This window comes from Trichosurus vulpecula, chromosome 9 (assembly GCF_011100635.1).
Source record: "Trichosurus vulpecula isolate mTriVul1 chromosome 9, mTriVul1.pri, whole genome shotgun sequence".
NCBI classification, from domain to species: domain Eukaryota; kingdom Metazoa; phylum Chordata; class Mammalia; order Diprotodontia; family Phalangeridae; genus Trichosurus; species Trichosurus vulpecula.
Genome location: NC_050581.1, coordinates 69651614 through 69670611, shown reverse-complemented (window position 1 = coordinate 69670611; position 18998 = coordinate 69651614). Strand labels below are relative to the sequence as shown.

At 39.3% G+C, this 18998-nt stretch overlaps 1 protein-coding gene across 4 annotated transcripts in view; it reads left to right on the top strand.

Annotated features, from left to right (window-relative positions):
- Positions 1–14408, top strand: part of LOC118831324 (transducin-like enhancer protein 4) — a 154563-nt gene extending 140155 nt beyond the window's left edge. For 2 of the 4 annotated variants that reach the window (XM_036738617.1, XM_036738615.1), the window contains 6 exons: positions 6506–6755; positions 8057–8304; positions 10212–10359; positions 10863–11013; positions 11354–11430; positions 12649–13233. In XM_036738617.1, coding sequence (XP_036594512.1) covers positions 6506–6755; positions 8057–8304; positions 10212–10359; positions 10863–11013; positions 11354–11430; positions 12649–12756 — 982 coding nt within the window. In that variant the 3' untranslated portion in view covers positions 12757–13233. Of the gene's footprint in view, positions 1–6505; positions 6756–8056; positions 8305–10211; positions 10360–10862; positions 11014–11353; positions 11431–12648; positions 13416–13531 lie in introns of those variants that run through there. The other 2 variants (XR_005009135.1, XM_036738616.1) reach the window with 2 other exon arrangements.
- The last annotated feature ends 4590 nt before the right edge of the window (positions 14409–18998 follow it).

Below are 18998 nucleotides of genomic sequence, written 5' to 3'. Positions count from 1 at the left end.
GGTCACACTGTTGTTCATGCCCTGTGTTTTCTCCCATCATTACCTCTTCAATATCCCACCCATTCTTTAAAAGCTAGCTCAAATACCATTTCCTTTATGGAGCCTTCCTCAGTTGCCCTTGTTAATAATGACCTTTCCCTTCAGACCCTTTTTTTTAAACCATTCTAAATTATTCATCATAGATTATTTTATCATAGGGGCGTGTTTGTGCCTCTTGATTAAATTCCGAGCTCTATGAGGACAGGGCCTGTTTCCTAACTGAACTTTCTTTTCTCTATGACCTACTCATCATACTCTGCATACAGTAAATACTTGATAAATGTTTATTGAACTGAACGTTTTCATATAATTGCTTCACCCTATCGAGTACATATTTATCTTAACTATACTGGACTTTTTAAGAGTACACGTTTTTCCTCCTAGATTATAAGATAATAGTGTAAAATCCTAAAATCTTTGTTCCTCACAGTTATTTCATGACCTGAAGTACATTAAATATATTAGGATATAAAACTCACTAAGTCATAAACCTTACATTTCTTACCCCAAAGCCCCTCCACCTGCCAAGTACTGTCTTTCTCAATAAAGTTGTATAATTGTTGTGCATCTCTGACCTAATTACTTTTACAAAATGAACTGCCAGATATTATCTGGAATTATAATTAAATACATGTACCAAACTAATGAACAAAGTAGCATTTATTTGATAATCCACATTGGGGCTGCTTGTCTATTTGGTACAGTTAGCAAAGTCCTACTCACTTTATAATTGGAATGACAATATAGTTTAATTTCTACATGAGGAAAAATGAACTTTCCCTCTATTTTACTGATGGGACTTCTGAGTAGCATTACCATATTTGATTTAACATACTACAAAAGACTAAGATATGACAGAATTCTGATCCAAGGGAGAAAAAATACAGAATAAAGCTACTGTTTCAATATAGAAAGTGACTAAAGAGGAATGAAGACATAATAAAGATCTTGGACTCATAGTAGAGAGTTAATCACAATACATTAATTAGTAAACTTTGATTTTTCTTTTCCAAAACAAGATTCTAGGACAGATAGGTACATATGAGATAATCCTCCCATTACACTTAAAATTACTCTAGACTTTTATGGAGAATATCATATTTAAATTGGGGCACAGAGAGCTAAAGGAAGAAAAAAAGATTGATAAGGTGATTCGTTGGAATAGTTAGAAAAGTTTCAAAGAAATGGAGAAAAGAAAGGATATTTTTAATAATGACCTTTAAGTATGTACAGGGTCAGAATACCAAAGGTGGTGAAAATATTAAAATAACATTATCATAGTACATTAGCCATTTTGTCACATATGTATTTCTTTCTATCCTTATGTTAAACCTGTAAAGTAAATTAGATCCGTTTTGTAGACAAAAGAAGATTGAGACACAGAGAAATTAAATGCCTTTACCGCAGCAACGTGTATAACAGTTGACAAATCTCCGTCAGTATAGCTATGTCTCCTGTCTCTGGGCTGGTGTTTTCCACTGTACTATCCTCACTGTTTCCTAACCATCTCTGCTGAGGGCAAAAAAAACCCAGAAAATAGACTTAAGATAGAGAAAAAAAATAATTAAGGGTCGATAACCTTCTCAAACACATTTCTTAACAATTATAGTTTGGTTTGTTTTTTTGGTTTGGTTTGCTTTGCTTTGTTTTTTTTTTTTTTTTTTTTTGTCCTGGCTGTCTTTGAATACAATCCTGGCAATGACCTCTGTATGTCTGTTGCTTGAGATTGAGCCAGCATTCAGAAATACTCATTGCCATCACCTCTAGGGTAGTGTGTTATTATGGCCTAAGAAGCTCCTGAAGATGCCGTTTAAAGACATTAAACGTTTTCCCTTAGTCAATAGAGGGAAGAGCCTCAAAGATGACATTAGAGATCTTTAAGTTTTCAGTGTGGTTGTTACACACATTGGAGGAGCTGTTTTGAGAGGTTGTAGAATCTCCTTTTTTGGAAGTCCTTAAAAACAAAATAGAGTGATAGTGGCTAAGGTGCTATTATTTTATTAAAATTAATAACATTTTGTTTTGGCACATCCCTCACTCCCAGATAAAATCTTTATCACCATTTAAAAAAGTTAAGCAAAACCATCTAACACAGTGACACTTGAAACAAGTATGACTTTCTGCTCATGTAATTTACTGTTAACAGAAGGGGGAAAAGTGTGTGTTAACCTTCATCAGAAACCTACACTGGTCATTGTATTTAGCCCAGATGGTCTTTTGTATGAAGTCAGGTGGATAGACTAGGTGACTTTTAAGGTTCCCGGGTTTCCTTATGTTTTGATACTATGATGGATCCGTGAATGAATCCTCTACTCTCTGCCCATGCAGACCACAGCTCATATTTGCAGCTTCTTATCCTGTACAATTCTCGTTCATCCCTTTCTTCAGATCTTCCACACAGGCCACCCTATATAGTCCTGGTTTAAAAAGGATCTATTTGGGAGATATGTGGGCAAGCAGCATGCATGCCATTCACTGGCTATTGTTTCTCACATGGAGCAGGTTTCTAGGATTTTCCAGAAAGGTTGACTTTCATCAGAAGGCTTTAGAGAATGCGAGTGGTCTGGGAATCAGGAAGACCTGTGTTCAAATCCCACCTCAGACACTGTTTCTCTATATGTCAAGTGTGGATAAGAATAGCACCTAACTCATGCATTGTTGTGAGTGTCAAATGAAGTTATTGCGTAAAACATTCTGTATACCTTAGTGTGCCTCATTAATGTTAGCTATTCCCATCACTGTTACTATATACTACATAGAGTTCATTGCAATCTGAAAAATTCATTTTATTATTTTTTAAAATATAAACTGTCTTGAGTATTCCTTAAGTATACTTGAAGCTATCAGCAAGTGATTTTGTGTTTTTAAGCCTGGAAAGTAGAAATGGTTATGACTGGTTATGAGATGAACCCTGAAATGTAGTGGCGGATTTGCCAGATCACACACGTACTATATTTAACAGATATTTTGTTCACAATTACTTAACTACTCAGATTTCAAGGTGATGTTTTAGTGGGTGAGACGTCTATAAATCTGTTCAGATAAATTGTAAAATTAAGTAAACACATCCTAAACTTGGAGGGAAAAATTTCCTCTGCTATTTTTTAAAACTTAGTCTAAAAACTTTTTTTAAGAAAGACTTTCCAGTAAGATGTAACCACTACACAACAGATAATAATGAAGCGAATTAATTATTTTTTTATATTTTGGGGGTGGGGGTGGGATTTCAGAATCTAGAGACCTGGATTTTAATTCTTCCTTTGCTTAGCTTTATGCTCTTGGCTAATTCACTTAACCCTCATGGACCTCAGTTTTCCTCTCTGTAATATGATGCGATTGGATTAGATGATCTAACTCAAATAGTATGAAATTTAAATAGGAATACATCAATCAAAAGGCATTTATTAAGTGTCTGCTATACAAATGAGAGTACTTACCCTCAAGGAGCATACATTCTATTGAAAGATAGAACATATATGTAAATGAAATGTATCCAAGGTAAAGTTATGAAGGGACACTAGCTGCTGGAGGAGCAGGGGTGGTCAGGAAATGTTTCGTGTCCCCTTGCGGGGGGAGGGGTATAGTGTACTTTTGTTGAAGGAAACAAAGGATTCTTGGAGGCCGAGGGGAAGAGCAGGTGCCTTCCCTGCATAGGTGACAGCTAGTGAAAAGACCAGAGATCAGAGTATGTGAGTAATGTCAAAAAGGCAGGTTTGGCTAGACCACAGAGTGTGGGAAGGGGGTGATGTATAATAAGGTTGGAAAGGTAAATTGGGGCCAAGTGATAAAAGGCTTTAAAGGCCAAACCAGCAGGTTTCTATTTGATTCTGGGGACAATTGGTAACTATTGAAATGTGAGTAGGAGAGTAACATGGTCAGACATGCACAATACGAAAATCACTTTGGTAGCTCTTTGGACTGTGGTTTGGAGAGGAGAGACAATGCATGCCAGTAAGAGGCTACTACAGCAATGTAGGGGAAAGGTGATGAGGGCCTGATCCAGGTGATATCCCTGTGAGTACAGAGAGAAGGTGGTTGGCTGTGAGAGACGTTGTACCCTTCAGCGGTCTGGTGAAGCTGAGAGACCCTTTCGTAGGAGGTTTTAAATGCATAAAATAAAATACGTAGGCTTTTAAATAAGCTAATTACCTTGAAGTAGTTATTAATATATGTATTTTAACAATTTACAGACCTTGGGTTAAGGACCCTTGTTAGAGATGTAGAAATTACAAGATCTGGCAAATGTTTGAATGTTGATGATTATCCAATAAAAGGAGAGTGAGCAAAGGTCATACAAGTAAGAGGACAACCAAGAGAAAAGAGTGACACACAAACCCAGAGAAAGAGAGAATGAGAGTATCCAGCAATATGCTCTGGACACTGTTCAACTTTGTCAAGTGATGCAAAGAGGCCAAGAAGAATGAGCACTGAGGAAAGTCCAATAGATTTAGCAGTTAAGAGACCATTGGGAGCGTTGAAGAAAGAAGTTTCAGTTGAATGAAGCCAGACTGTAGAGGTTTGAGAAGTAAATGAAAGGAAATGAATTGTAGACAGCTTTTTATTTTTAAATAAATTTTCCTATGAAAAGGAAGAGATATTGAATATTAGCTTTAGGAGGTGGTAGGCCTTTTGAGCTTTTTTTTTCCAGGTTTGGGAAAATTTGGGCATTTTTGTAGCCCTCAGAGGAAAAACAATAGATTGAAGACTAAAGGGAAAAGGAATAACTTGAGCCAGTCTACTAGGAAAAAAAGAAAGGGAGGGAATAAAGGATTACATGTAGAAGGGCATAGTCCTTGTTCAGAAAAGAGTCATTTCTTTCTCAGTGGCTGGAGTAATGGGGGAGGGAATGAGGGATGAGATATCTAGGGGTTTTGAGATATTGAAAAGGGGAGAAGGGAGAACTCACATACATAATCTATTTTCTTAGTAAATTGTGAGGTGAGGTCAATTCCCCCACTGTGCCTTACCCAGGGAGGGTCATTCAGCAGGCCTTCCTGGGTCTGTTGCTTTTCAAAGATTGAGTCTCAACTATCAGGGCTAGTTTGCTCTTGATTTCGTAATCGGCTCTCTTCTCTGCTGCCAGAGTTTTTGTTCCCTGAAGCTTCTTCCCACCTTGAATCTTAGCTGCCTTTCTGTGTCTGTGTCCATCTGGGGGTTGTTTATTTTTGTTTCCTTCCTTGACTCTCTGAAATGCTTCTTGCTGGTTGCTGGATATACTGTCTCCTTCTGGGCATGTTGTTAGATGCTTTGACTAATGGAGAAAGTAGAGAAAATTTCTTCTCTCCCACTAACTCTGGCACAGAAGTAGTCCAGAGACTACTTCTTGCCTCAAGTCTTCACTCTAATAAGAACAGGGAAATGTGCCTGCAAGATGAGATACAACTCAGAAAAGAGAAGTAAAAGATCCATCCTGACAGTATGCCGAGTGGAGTCCTGGAACAATCACAAGCTGCCTCCTTAGGCACCTGTGAATGGAGAAAATTACAATTAATGTTAAAGAACGGTCTAATTCTTAACCTTAACAAATAGGACTGATATCTTATATGACCTAAAATACTAGAAAACAACCATATGATGAGTTGGTGATCATATCTTTTGTGTGTGACAAAGTAAATGAGGGTGTTAAGTATGGTAGGGGCTGAATATTAGAACATGATGTCACCAGTGGGCATGAGCCTCATTGGCTGGTTGATGATATTATGCTCTGATATTCCCTGTCACTGAGCCTTTCATCCAGCAAGGGTTTAACACTCTGCTGACTGACCCAGCCAGTGTGGCTTCCCTCCCACACTCTTTACACCCATCCTGGCTCCCCCTGGTCACCCTCCTGCTTATTTGCCCTTTGAGTTTTCCTTCTGCCCTCCAGGAATGTGAAATCAGTCACAGCCACTTGCCTCACTTACCTGTGCTCTTCTGATGCTCGTCTCTTCCTTCAGCATCCCAAAAATAGAGACAGATTCTGTTGCAGGAGATGCCCAATGTTAAGTCACATATTAGAGCCAAACGCTTTCCCAACCTGAGGGTTTTCCCTGGAAATGAATTTGAGATGAAGCTGTTGATAGGTTATTCACAGGTGGGCCTTCCTGGCGGTCACACGGTGCATTTTCTCTGAGAGCTCAGATTCTATTTGGTGTAACTGGGATTTGTGATTGTCATGTCAGGTCAAGGGGGGGAAAGTTCCATTTTTTACTGCCATTTTGTCAGGGGGCTCTGGAGAATCTTAACTCCTTAGTTCCTGGTCATTTTGTGCCTAGTACTCTTTATTAGCCAGTTACTTGGAAATATATATGATTGATATGATGAGATATTAACAGAAAATCCAAGCATTTGGGCTCTGAATCACCCGTGGCCCTCTGGTTTGTAGATGATGCTGAACGTTTCATCTCTCGTTTCTCATCTTAGTTCAGCACAGGGAACAAACAGTTCAGCAGTTTTTTTTTTTCCTCATTTCCATTCTCTTCTTTAGAGCGTACTCCTTTCACGTTAGTGCAGATGGTCAGATGCAGCCCGTACCTTTTCCCCCCGATGCCCTCATTGGACCCGGAATCCCTCGACATGCTCGTCAGATCAACACCCTTAATCATGGAGAAGTAGTGTGTGCAGTTACTATCAGCAACCCCACGAGACATGTGTACACTGGCGGGAAGGGATGTGTCAAAGTCTGGGACATCAGCCACCCAGGAAACAAGAGTCCAGTCTCTCAGCTGGACTGCCTGGTAAGTGATTAAGTGATGAGTAAAGCTCTAATGCCTTTGAAAATAAGTGTTTACAAAGTTTTTTTTTAAATGAATATTAAAAATTGCCTTTCCATGCAATTGGGAGAAAACAATTTTTTTTAAATTTAGTTTAAAGAAATGATTTGAGTAAATTGTATGTATGAGTGAAGCAACATGATAGTCATCGAAGGGTAGTACAGTGAGTTTGGGATCATTTATTACTGTTCCTTAATTTTTACTTTCCTAGAACTGGAAAAACTGAACATCGACTTTGTTTGTACCTTATTTAGCAAATCCTCTTTACTTTATGGTTGGTGCAGTTGCATGGTTGCACCAGCTATGTGTGTGTATGTCTCCGTGTGTACCCACAACTGTAGGCACCCATAAATATACTCAGAAATCTGAACCCCGACATCCTTTCCTTCTTAGACTAGGTTAGATAGAGGAGGGTTAAGCAAGCCGAAGTCATTCTTCAGATAATAGGACCAGTGGAGGTGCTTTGAAACACCAAGCCCATTGCCACCTGCATGCAGTAGCCAAATAGAAAACCGCAGCGCTGCATTCTCGGTTTGCCATTTGACAGTAACTTTTAACTCATGATTGAAACCCCATTAGTTTTTCTCTCATTGACATTTGGTTGAAACTTGCCCTAAAGTTATTTTGGGAACAGACATTTTTCCTCTTTCAACAAGCATAAATCCTGCTGGGCAAAACTTTTTCCCCCCTGTCTTAGCAGTCCTTGATAAGTTCTTACCTCCTGTTGATGTTAAGTACTGCTTAATCAAAACCAAAATAGCATATTTAGGCAGGTAATATTTCTATGGAAATGAACATTTCCAAATGTCTGTAACCCTTGATATCTTTGTGGCTGAAAGAAATAAGCAGGTCTTTTCTAGACACAGGCATGATAGAACATGATTTTCTGTTTTTACTGTTTTGGGTTTTTACAGATTATATGTATGTGTGCACATGTACACGTGGGTGTGTATGAATAACTTATGTGAGTTTGTTGAGTTGTTGAATATGTAAAGCTTTTAACTGTTCACAGTTTAGTCTAGATCTTGGCTTTTTGATGCTAATTAAGATTAAATATCTCTCAGTACTAAATTCTGTAGATCAAGTTTAAGTACTTCCCTAATGTCATGTAATTTTCTGGCATTAATCCACTTTATCATTGTCATAAGTATAAATGGCTCATTAAAACCAGGAGGGAATACAATACTTTTATGGATCTCTGCTCTCATGTTAATGCTGTTTTCCTTTCCTCATGAGTAATCTCTTGATGGTTTCTGTCTCCACAGAACAGAGATAACTACATCCGTTCCTGCAGATTGCTCCCTGACGGCCGCACCCTGATTGTTGGAGGGGAAGCTAGTACATTATCCATTTGGGACCTGGCAGCTCCGACCCCACGCATCAAAGCTGAGCTGACATCCTCAGCTCCCGCCTGCTACGCCCTGGCAATCAGCCCCGATTCCAAGGTCTGCTTCTCCTGCTGCAGCGACGGGAACATCGCGGTGTGGGATCTGCACAATCAGACGTTGGTCAGGTAGGTCAGCAGGATCCGATTACCAGCAAGAGAAGAGCTCATTTAGCCGCTGTGGGCCACAGTTCTTTCTTAATGCTTTGTATGTACAAATGGACGAATAATGGATATAATAAGTCACTGTAATACCAACGCCCTGTTTACGTGGTGCTTTAGTTTATAAAACCCTTTCCTCATAGTGACCCTGTGAGAGTGAGGAGTAGTAAACATTGTTATCCACATTTTACAGATGCCGAAACCATGACTTGCCTAGGGTCACTTGGCTAGGAAATGCAAGGCAGGGACTTGATCCCAGATCTCCAAATCAAGTGTGCTTCTCCTCTCTATCCAGTGACTAGAAGTGGTCTGGAGTGTCACCGCTAGCAGGCCAGAAGAAAAGAAGCACCTAATTCCATCAGCTCTTATCAAACCAGACATTTTCATTCTCCATGTCATTCATACAGAATATAGGATGAAAAATAAAGTCACGTTGATGCCAATACTTTGATAAGTCTCCTATAACTTGTGGTTTCTCTGGATATCCTTTAAGCATAGCATAGTGGTTAGTGCACTGGACTTAGGCTCAGAAATAACTGGGTTCAGGCCGTGCCTCAGATACTTTCTGGGGCATGATCCTGTGTCAAACGATGGGAACCAATGCCACCATGACCACCATCGCGATATATTTAGTGAGAATCCACAGGATGTATGGCGCTATGCTGGGTGCCGTGGTGTTTCAATCGTTTTGTTTGGTTTTGATCCTATCCTGAAATAGCTTGTAATCTAATAGAGCCAGCAGTGGAGGGGGAAGGAACATCATCTGTAATTATAATTTTAAAATAAATGAAAATAAGTTCATAAATTTAGAGGTGGAAGAGATCTTGGAGACCGTTAATCTAGCCTCCCAATTTTTCTACATGAGGAAGCTGGGGCCCAGATATGTTGAGTGACATGACCAAGGTTGCACTGTAATAGAAGCAAGATCTGAACCCACATCCTTCACATCTCCTAATTTCAAATACAATGTTTTTTCCATGGTACTGTGCTATGAAGAGGTTCATGCATCGGTCCAGCAGCTAAGTGGAGAGTAAAGTGTATGAGGGATGGTGACGAGGGGAATAATTACTGCCAGACTCAGATAAAAGGCAGTCTGAGTAGAAGCTTGGAGGTGGCCTTGAGGAACTTATTTGGAACCAGTTTAGATGTAACGTTATTAATTGTAGATAAATAACTACAAGTGCACGATAATGACTGGTATTCTCTACTGTGGCCTTCGCCTGTTGGAAGGAAGGCGAAAGAGAATAATGGGAGGGGGCCCTGGCGTGGTAATGCTGGCTGTCGAGGGATGATCCTGCACTCCCTTTAGATGAGTGTGGCCTTTCTGGGTCGATCAGATCCGAATTTCTCTGCCTAACACTTACACCACTAACTTTTGTAGCCTTTTGGGGTTACACAGTTAGACAACAGAGAGCTCAGTATCTCTTCTTGGCAGAGTATCCATTTCTGGAGGGGAAAATTAGCCTTGCATCCCCTCACACACCCACTTGTGCCAAGTTATGGGGAGAAAATAGAGTTTATTGTGTTGTAATATTTGTACAGACCATCTGAATGTAGATGTGAGTTTTCTTTTGTTTTTTGTTCCATTTAAAGATAATTTTCTCTTTGTTAGTTGATTTCAAAAGCCACCTAGGTCTTGGAAAATAACCAAGTGAAATAGGAAATTCTACACCTATTCTTTGCCATTTATTGAAGTTTGGAGCGAACTCATCATGTTTTTAAAATATGTAATTATTATTAAGTAATAACACTTAACTGGCTAAAGAAGCAGAGCTGGTTTTTGACATAAAACACTCCATTGAATTCCTCTTAAAACTACCTCATTGTCAGTCTCTTTCCTCCTCTCCCCTCCCCCCACTTTTTGACATTTTCAGGCAATTCCAAGGCCACACAGACGGAGCCAGCTGTATTGACATTTCGAATGATGGCACCAAGCTCTGGACGGGAGGTTTGGACAATACGGTCAGGTCCTGGGACCTGCGAGAAGGACGGCAGTTACAGCAACATGACTTCACGTCTCAGGTAGCTGTCTCAAAGCATTGATATTTTAGAAATTGTAATTTTTCTATAAAATGTGTGAAATTTTTAAAAGGCAGAAATTAAGGCAAGTTCCAGAGTTTATCATTCACTGTGCACAGTTTGTTAATTGGGAATTTTGAATTAACTAGTTAATAATAGGGGTTCACATTTTTTTGAAACTAAGTTTACTCGTTCAAGTTTTATTAAAGGTTGTTTAGTGTTAGGCAGTTTTGGTTAGTTGTTGGTTCTGAAGAGCATTCATTACTGGATAATTTTTTCTATCATTTAAAGCTATAGACTAGACTAATAGAATACATTGTAAAGACTATGTTCTAAATACACATTCGTTTGGGGATTTATTTTTCTCTCTTATTTAATTAGTCTTGATTTTTCTCATAATTGGAGTGGTATTCCTGGAAGAGATTGGGTTATCTTTTTAGGTTAAAGTAGCCAGAGTCAAGTCATGTGGTATTTTTACAAGATTCTTTATACTGTTTTAATATTAGATCTTCTCTCTGGGATATTGTCCCACTGGAGAGTGGCTTGCAGTTGGGATGGAGAACAGTAACGTAGAGGTGCTACACGTTACCAAACCAGACAAATACCAGCTACATCTACATGAGAGCTGCGTGTTGTCCCTCAAGTTTGCTCACTGTGGTAAGCGGACTTCCATGCTTCGTCATTACTTTTCTGGCCATGTGGGGAGGTGGGGGCAGCATATTTCTTTGTTTACTTCTTTTAAGCTTAACCTTTGGATGTGTGAAATGGATTCTCTTGTTTGAATTTGAATGTGACTATATTCACCTCTCTCTGGCTTTAACTTTATGAGTTTTCTCCGTTTGAGGTGGACAGAATTTTTATTCCATTTGTTGTAAATTAGACAACTTTTATTTGAATAATTCTTATTGCTCCGAGTGAATTTTTCTGTTCCTTTTTGGTGAACTTGAATTCTGATTCTGAGGCATTAACTCTGATGTTTTAAATGATCTGATTGTAGGAAAATGGTTCGTAAGCACTGGAAAGGATAATCTACTCAATGCATGGAGAACCCCTTATGGGGCCAGTATATTCCAGGTATTTCATGGTTCTTCACTCCTACTTTTTTTTTTTTTTTTAAACACATTAGGGATGGAATTGTATGAAGATATCTGATTTGCTTTTTATTAATCACTGAGTTCATTAACTTTTAAGGTTGTCTTTAAAAGTCATCTAGTCCGACTACCGCGGGAAGTTGGAATGATATTGTTCCACTTAAAACACTAGTAATCGGTGCAGTTGTAGCAGTACAATTTTATCTCTCTCATGCTGTGCATATTATAGTAGGTCCTTGATAAATATTTACTGTTTAATTGCTGTGTCTATATCCTCTTTGACTTTGACCCTGGGCAAGTCATTTAACCTCTAGCCAACCGTCTAAAATTATGAATTGCAGAGAAAGGACCAACCTTCAGTAATACAGGGAGTTTCTTCACTGAGGAGTCACCGATATTTATGAAATCTCCAGTCCAATTCCTATCCCAGTCCTCTTGACTGCAGTCAGAAATTCTCTGTTTCTTGGGAATCACCTGTCATGGAGTCAGTTTGGCGGCATAGTGAAAATAGAGCTAGACTTGACAGAGTTACATATGAGCCTGCTAGAACACGCACACATATACATACATACACAAATACACACACGTATATATACACACACATTTTGAGATAGATACAGATATATAGTCACAGACAAGTAATTTAGCCCCTCTGAGCCTGTTTCCTTATCTCTAAAATGGGGATAATAATATTTATTGTATCTTTGTGTTGAGAAATTATCATCATCATCATTATTATTAATCCAGAGATAGGAACTGAGACTGTGAGTCCCTAATGTAGAGAACTCACCCATGGGGAAGCTACCGCCACCAGTAGGGGGCACCACCTTATCCGCAGTTTATGATCTTAGACCATTGCCTGGAGTATTGAGCAAGCCTAAGAAACTTCCCCAGGGTCACACAGCCAGGTGTGAGTTGGAGGCAAGACTGATACCTGCATCATTCTTCTGGCTCTTTATCCACTGTGCAAAACTTAGGGTGATATATGGAAGGCACAAGATGTAAGCATCAGGGGTGTGTGTGTGTGTGTGTGTGTGTGTGAGAGAGAGAGAGAGAGAGAAACATTACATTTCCTCATTATGATTTTTTGGTTATCCTTTAAAATGGGAGGTGATAACATCTTTACTTTCCCTTATTTTAAAGCTTATACCTTTACTGTGTCTTGAGTTTTTATGTTTCTTTTTGTGTGTTTCTTTTCTAGTCCAAAGAATCCTCATCGGTGCTTAGTTGTGACATCTCTGTGGATGATAAGTATATTGTCACTGGCTCTGGGGACAAGAAGGCAACAGTCTATGAAGTTATTTATTGAGGACAAATCCTAATGCAAACCGGACTCCTCCTTGTAGCACTTTGCTGTATAATCCTTTTTTTTTTCTTCCCAAGCCAAGGATTTAAAACGTTCCTCACAGTTGTGGAGTTGATTCCCTCCCCTCCCCTCCCCACGCCCCGCTCCTCCTTGCTGTTGAATTGTGAATGCTCATTAAGAACCTGTGATACCAAATCTTGAAATATCTACTTGGAAGAACTCGGAACAAGCATACTTAACAGTGAACTGAATCTTTCGTTATGTATTATATCTGTAATATATTTATTTTGTTTAAAGAAGGCTTTCTAACAATGAACTGAGTTCATAAAGCTGTCCGCTCCCGCCTTGGTAATAAAGGTGCGTTGTTCTTTGATGGCCCCTTTTTGGTTTGGCGGGGGAGGGCGAAGGAACATTTAAAGTGACCAGCTAGAAATTGTTGTAAGCATAGACTGGTAGCTATACAAAGACATTGAATGTTTAACATCAACAGGAAGCAATATGCTGCTTCTTTTTTTTTTTTTTAACAAATTTTGGAAATCTGACTAAATAAAGAGAAATTTCTAACTAATGCCATATGCATTTTGGTTAATTTGAAAAGTTTAGCTTCTAGCTGTCTCAGTTAAATATACTCGAAGAATGCTACCCGTTTAGACACCCGAAGGTTTAGGAACCGCTTCAGAACTGGTTGCTATTTTTAGAACTTTCCTTTTTATTAGTTTTATGGACCAGGCAATGGTCACTATATAACTTTTTTTTTAATTTTTTTTTTGTATTATAGAAAGATGAACAGTAAATTGGCCTCAAAGAGACAACTTAATCCCTCCTGGATATTTTTGCCACATTTCTTTGAAAAGGGGAGATGGGCATCTTTGGGCAATTTTGTGGTTACAAGAGATTATGGAAAACATTTCACATGTTTTTTGGGAACTGCACGGGTGCACAGCTGTAGGAAAGGAATTCCTACCACTGTGTAAGCCAAGCCTTTGAACAAAGAGAGGACAACAGAGGAGGGAGGATTTGCAAGAAGCCCTCCTCCCGAAGAACAGGAAGAATGGGCTCTCGCTCGAGATGAGGACTTGCTCTATTGGCCATCGGTTCTTTCCATGTCTTAGTTGGATGTCCCTGGAATAGACACAAGGCTGTTTTGTGCCATCATCCCGGAGACATTGTGTTATCTTTTTATGTTGTTGTTGCTGTTGCTGTTAAACCATGATCTGTGACTCCTTTTTTATTATTATTAATTATTATTATTATTTGTTCGAATGCTTTATAAATCTTTTAAGTCTGTGGATCTGCTGATGTACAGTGCCTTTGCTGCTATGGATCAAAATCAAAAGAACCGTGTAGATAAACTTTATCGTATAGGTAGAAAATTACTTAATTTCATACTAGAAATGGGTTGATGCTGCAAATTGAAATGGACTATTCATTGAAGTTCCAAATGTGGTAGCAGAAAAAAAAATGGTGTCTTAAGTGCATTGTGTTTGATGTCATTGACAGTTTCGTAATACTCTACAGTGTAGAAAGATTTTGATACTAAACTGTGCATTGTACATAGTTCTAATGCATTGTATTGACCACCAGTACTTCTATAATGGTAGAATATTGTTTGTGCATTCAGACTTTTAAGCATTAAACATAAATAACTTCTAGGATGCTTATTTTTCTAAATTCCTTTATTGGGGCGGTGGGTGAGGGAAGGTGCTTGTTTTAACATTTTTCCTTTTGGAAGTTGCACAGCTGGAATTTAAAGTCAAGGCTTCTGTTGGGTATTAGATCATTGGCTACCATCGAGCAAAAGTACAAATTTTTTATTTCTTCACTATCATTAGTGAGTGCAAGAACTGTTTTCAACCAGCCTTACCAATAAACATTTATCGAGTGTCTGTAGATTTATATTAAAAGCTTCACTACCAAAATACCTAATGGTGTTTTAGCTGTACAACCCCAGGCAAGTCATGAAATAGCTGAGTCACCATTTCTTCATCCGGAAAACAAGAAGAACGGCACCTCTGAAAAGAGATAACTCAGGGATAGAGAGCCAGCCTCCTAGTTGGGAGGACCTGCTTTCAGATCCTAGGCATATCCCTCAAGCTCTCAGATCCCTAAGTGCAGAGAAGGTACTGATCTGCATTAGAAGGTTTTTCCTCATTAGGAGTTCCCTATACCTGTGAAATCACAGATCTCATTAAAAAAAACAAAAGCAAAGCTCCAATTACCTGCTTTACCGGGTTGTTGTGAGGATATGTGTAAAACACTTTGAAAATGTTAAATGCCGTGTAAGTAAATGTCCATTTTAAAAATTAACATCCTAATCATCGCTCTCAGAAACATAGTGATGTGATGCATTTTCCCGTCAACAGGTTAGTAATCTTTTGAGAAAAAATGCCATGATCGTAAGGCTGTCTTCTTTGGAAACACCAAGGCTTGCTCACTCAGCATCAAGCTTCACCATAGGGAATGTCAGTCAGCAAACACGGGTTAAGTGCTTACTCTGTGCTGGGTATGGACCTAGGTGCTATGTAAACATGGATGAAAACAGAACCTTCATTGTCCCTAAGCTTAATTTTTTGGGGGGTGTGCCAAAAGTCTTAGTGGCAAGACTTTTGGGATACTCTGCACACAAAGAAAGTGTGAGACGAATTTGCAGAAGGAAGAGTTGGAGAGTGAAAAAAGCAGCAACGGGGTGTGAGGGGAAATTAGAAATGACTTCCACGTAGGAGGTAGAGTTTAAGCTGAATTTCAAAGGGAGCTAGGGATTCTAAAAGGGCAAGAGATGAAGCTCGTTCCTGGTTTGGGGAACAGGTTGGACACTGACAGAGTTGAATGGGAAGTTGTGTATGAGGAACTGTAGACATGCCACTTTGGGCCGTAGAGTTCATGAAGGGGAGGTGTTTGCAATGAGTCTTGAAAGTAGGCTGGATGCAATTATGAAGAGGCTCCATATGCCAATCAAAAGAGTTTGTATTTGATCCTGGAGTCAATCAGGAGCCGCTGGAGGTGATGACATGGTCAGACTTCTGCTTTAGGAATGTCTCTGGAGATGTGAGAAACGGAGCAGGGAGACCATTTGGGAGGCTGTTTGTAATAGTCCACTTGAGAGGTGGTGATGGGTTTGAACTAAAATCATGTTTGTTAATGAAGAGAAGGTTATATAGATTGGAGATAAGGGGAATTAGAATCAACAAGACAGCAACCAACTGGATTTGGGAAATAATGGAGAGTGAGGGGTCACAGATTCAGGTTGTGAACCGGGATGATTGCAAGGATGGTGGTCCCTTTAGAAAGAGGGAAGTTTAGAAGAAGTGGGATTTGGTGGGAAAATAGTGAGGCTTTTATTTTTTTAATTTTTTTTAATGTTCGCATTAGTCATGATGCAAATTAGAACTAACAGGCGGAACCACAAGGAAGAAGAAACAGAGCAACTAAAGAAAAGGAGAGCAAATAGTACGCTTCCATCTACATTCAAACTCCAGAGTTCTTTCTCTGGATGTGGATAGCATTTCCATCATGAGTCTTTTGGAGTTGTCTTAGATTCTTGCATTGCTGAGAAAAGCTAAGCATATCAAAGTCAGTCATTGCACAATGTGGCTGTTACTGTATACAATGTTCTCCTGGTTCTGCTCTTTTCACTCAGCATCAGTTAATATGAGTCTTTCCAGGTTTTTCTGAAGCCAGTATGCTCATCATCTCTGATAGCACAATAGTATTCCATTACATTCATATACCACAATTGGTTTAACCATTCTGCAATTGATGGGCATTCCCTCAATTTCCAATTCTTGAACACCACAAAAAGAATGCTATAAATATTTTTGTCCTTATGGGTCCTTTTTCCACTTGTATGATCTCTTTGGGATACAGCCCTAGAAGTGGTATTGCTGCGTCAAAGGGTATGCACAATTTTGTAGCCCTTTGGGCATAGTTCCAAATTGCTCTTCAGAATAGTTGGATCAGTTCACAGCTCCACCAATAAGGAATTAGTGTTCCAATTTTCCCACATCTTTTCCAACATTTATCATTTCCCTGTTTTGTCATGTTAGCCAATCTGATAGGTGTGATGTGGTACCTCAGAGCTGTTTTGATTTGTGTTTCTCTAATCAATAGTGATTTAGAGCATTTTTTCACATGACTAGCTTTAGTTTCTTCCTCTGAAAACTTCCTCTTCATATCTGACCATTTATCAATTGGGGAATGACTTGCATTTTTATAAATTTGACTCAGTTCTCTATATAATTTTAGAAATGAAACCTTTATCAGAGACATTGGCTGCAAAAATTGTTTCCCAGCTTTCTGCTTCCCTTGTAATCTTCGTTGCATTGGCTTTGTGCAAAAACTTTTCAATTTAAGATAATCAAAATCATCCATTTTGCACCTCATAATATTCTCTATATTGTTTGGTCATAAATTCTTCCCTTCTCCATAGATCTGACCGGTAAACTATTCCTTGCTCCCCTAGTTTGCTTATAGTGTCAGCCTTTATGTGTAAATCATGTACCCATTTTGACTTTATCTTGGTGAAAATAATGAATTTTGTTATGAAAATTGAGTTTGAGATAACTTTGGGACATCTAGTTTGTTCGAAATGTCAAATAGGCAGTAGGTGGTGTAGATATGATACTTGCGCAAAGACAGCCTGGGTCCACACACATGTACAAACATGCACGTGTATCTCTAACCAATCAATCATTAAGTACCTATGATGTGCCAAGCACTGTGCTGAATACTGGGGATACAAAAAGACAGTCCCTGCTCTCAAGGAGCTTACTATCTAATGGGAGAGACGATGTAAACATACATACAAAGCAGCTTGCATACAAGATACATAGGAAATAACAAAAAGCACTAAAGTGGGGTTGGGGTGGGGTGGGGTGGAAAAGCTTTCTTACAAAGGATGGGATTTTAATTGGGACTCAAAGGAAGCCAGGGAAGTCAGAAAGTAGAGGTGAGAAAGGTGAGCATTCCAGACACAGAGGACAGAGAGAGTGCCTCAAATGTCTTGCTCATGGAACAGCCAGGAAGCCAGTGTCATTGGGACAAAGAGTATGTATCAGGGAATAAGGTGTAAAAAGACAAAATGTAGGAGAGGCTAAGTTATGAAGGGCCTTGAATACTAAAGAACATTTTGTATTTGATCCTGGAGGTATAGGGGTTCCACTGGAATTTTTTGAGTAAGAAGTGGTGTGTTCAGACCTGTGGTTTAGGAAAATGATTTTACTGGCTGAATGGAGGATGGACTGGGAGAGACTTGTGGCAAATAGACCCACCATCAAGTTATTGCAGAAGTCCAACCATGAGGTGATAAGGGCCTGCACTAGAGTGGTGGCAGTGTCAGAGGACAGAAGGGGGAACAGTTGAGGGATGATACAAAGGTGAAATCAGCAGGCTTTGGTAACAGATTGGATGTAGGGGTTCAGGGATGAGAAATGATGAATTAAGGATGACTCCTAGGAGGTGAGCATGAAGGACTGGGAGGATGGTAATAGAACAGGAAAAGTTGGAAGTAAGAAGGTTTAGGGGGAAAGATAATGAGTTCTGTTTTGGACATGTTTAGCTTAAGATGCCCACTTTGAGTCTGAAAAGCAGTTCCAGATGTGAGATTGGACATCAGCAGAGAGATTGGGGCAGGATAAGTAGATTTAAGGATTGTTAGCATAGATATGGTAATTAAGTGAAGTAGTATAGAGGGAAAAGAGAAGAGGGCAGAGGACAGAACTCTAGAAACACCTAGGGTGCAATCTGGATGAGGATCAAGCAAAGGAGACTGAGACCTAAGACTCTACTGCATAGGAGTGATAATTGAAGCCATGGGAGTTTATTAGATCACTCCAAGAGGGAGTGAACAATAGAAAAGAGGACTGAGGAGAGAGGCCCTTGAGTAGCACCCACTGTTGGGGGTGGGGTATAATTGCGATCCAGCAAAGGAGACTGAGAAGCAGCCACAGAGGTAGAATAACGGAGATAGTAATATGAAAACTCAGGCGTATCCTGAAGAAGAGATTGATCAGCAGTGTAGATGCAGTGGTAAAGAAGGATGAGGTCCATTTGCTTTGGTGACTTTGAATAGAGCAGTTCCATTTTATCAAGGTTGGAAGCCATATTGCAAGGGGCTGAGAAGTGAGGGAGAAGAGAAAAGAAGTTGAAGCAATGAGTGTTGACAGCTATTTTTAGCTTTGAAAGGGAGAGAAACGTGAAGGTGGGAAGGAGCTACTACATATGGAAAGATGAGAGAGAAAGAGAGGTTG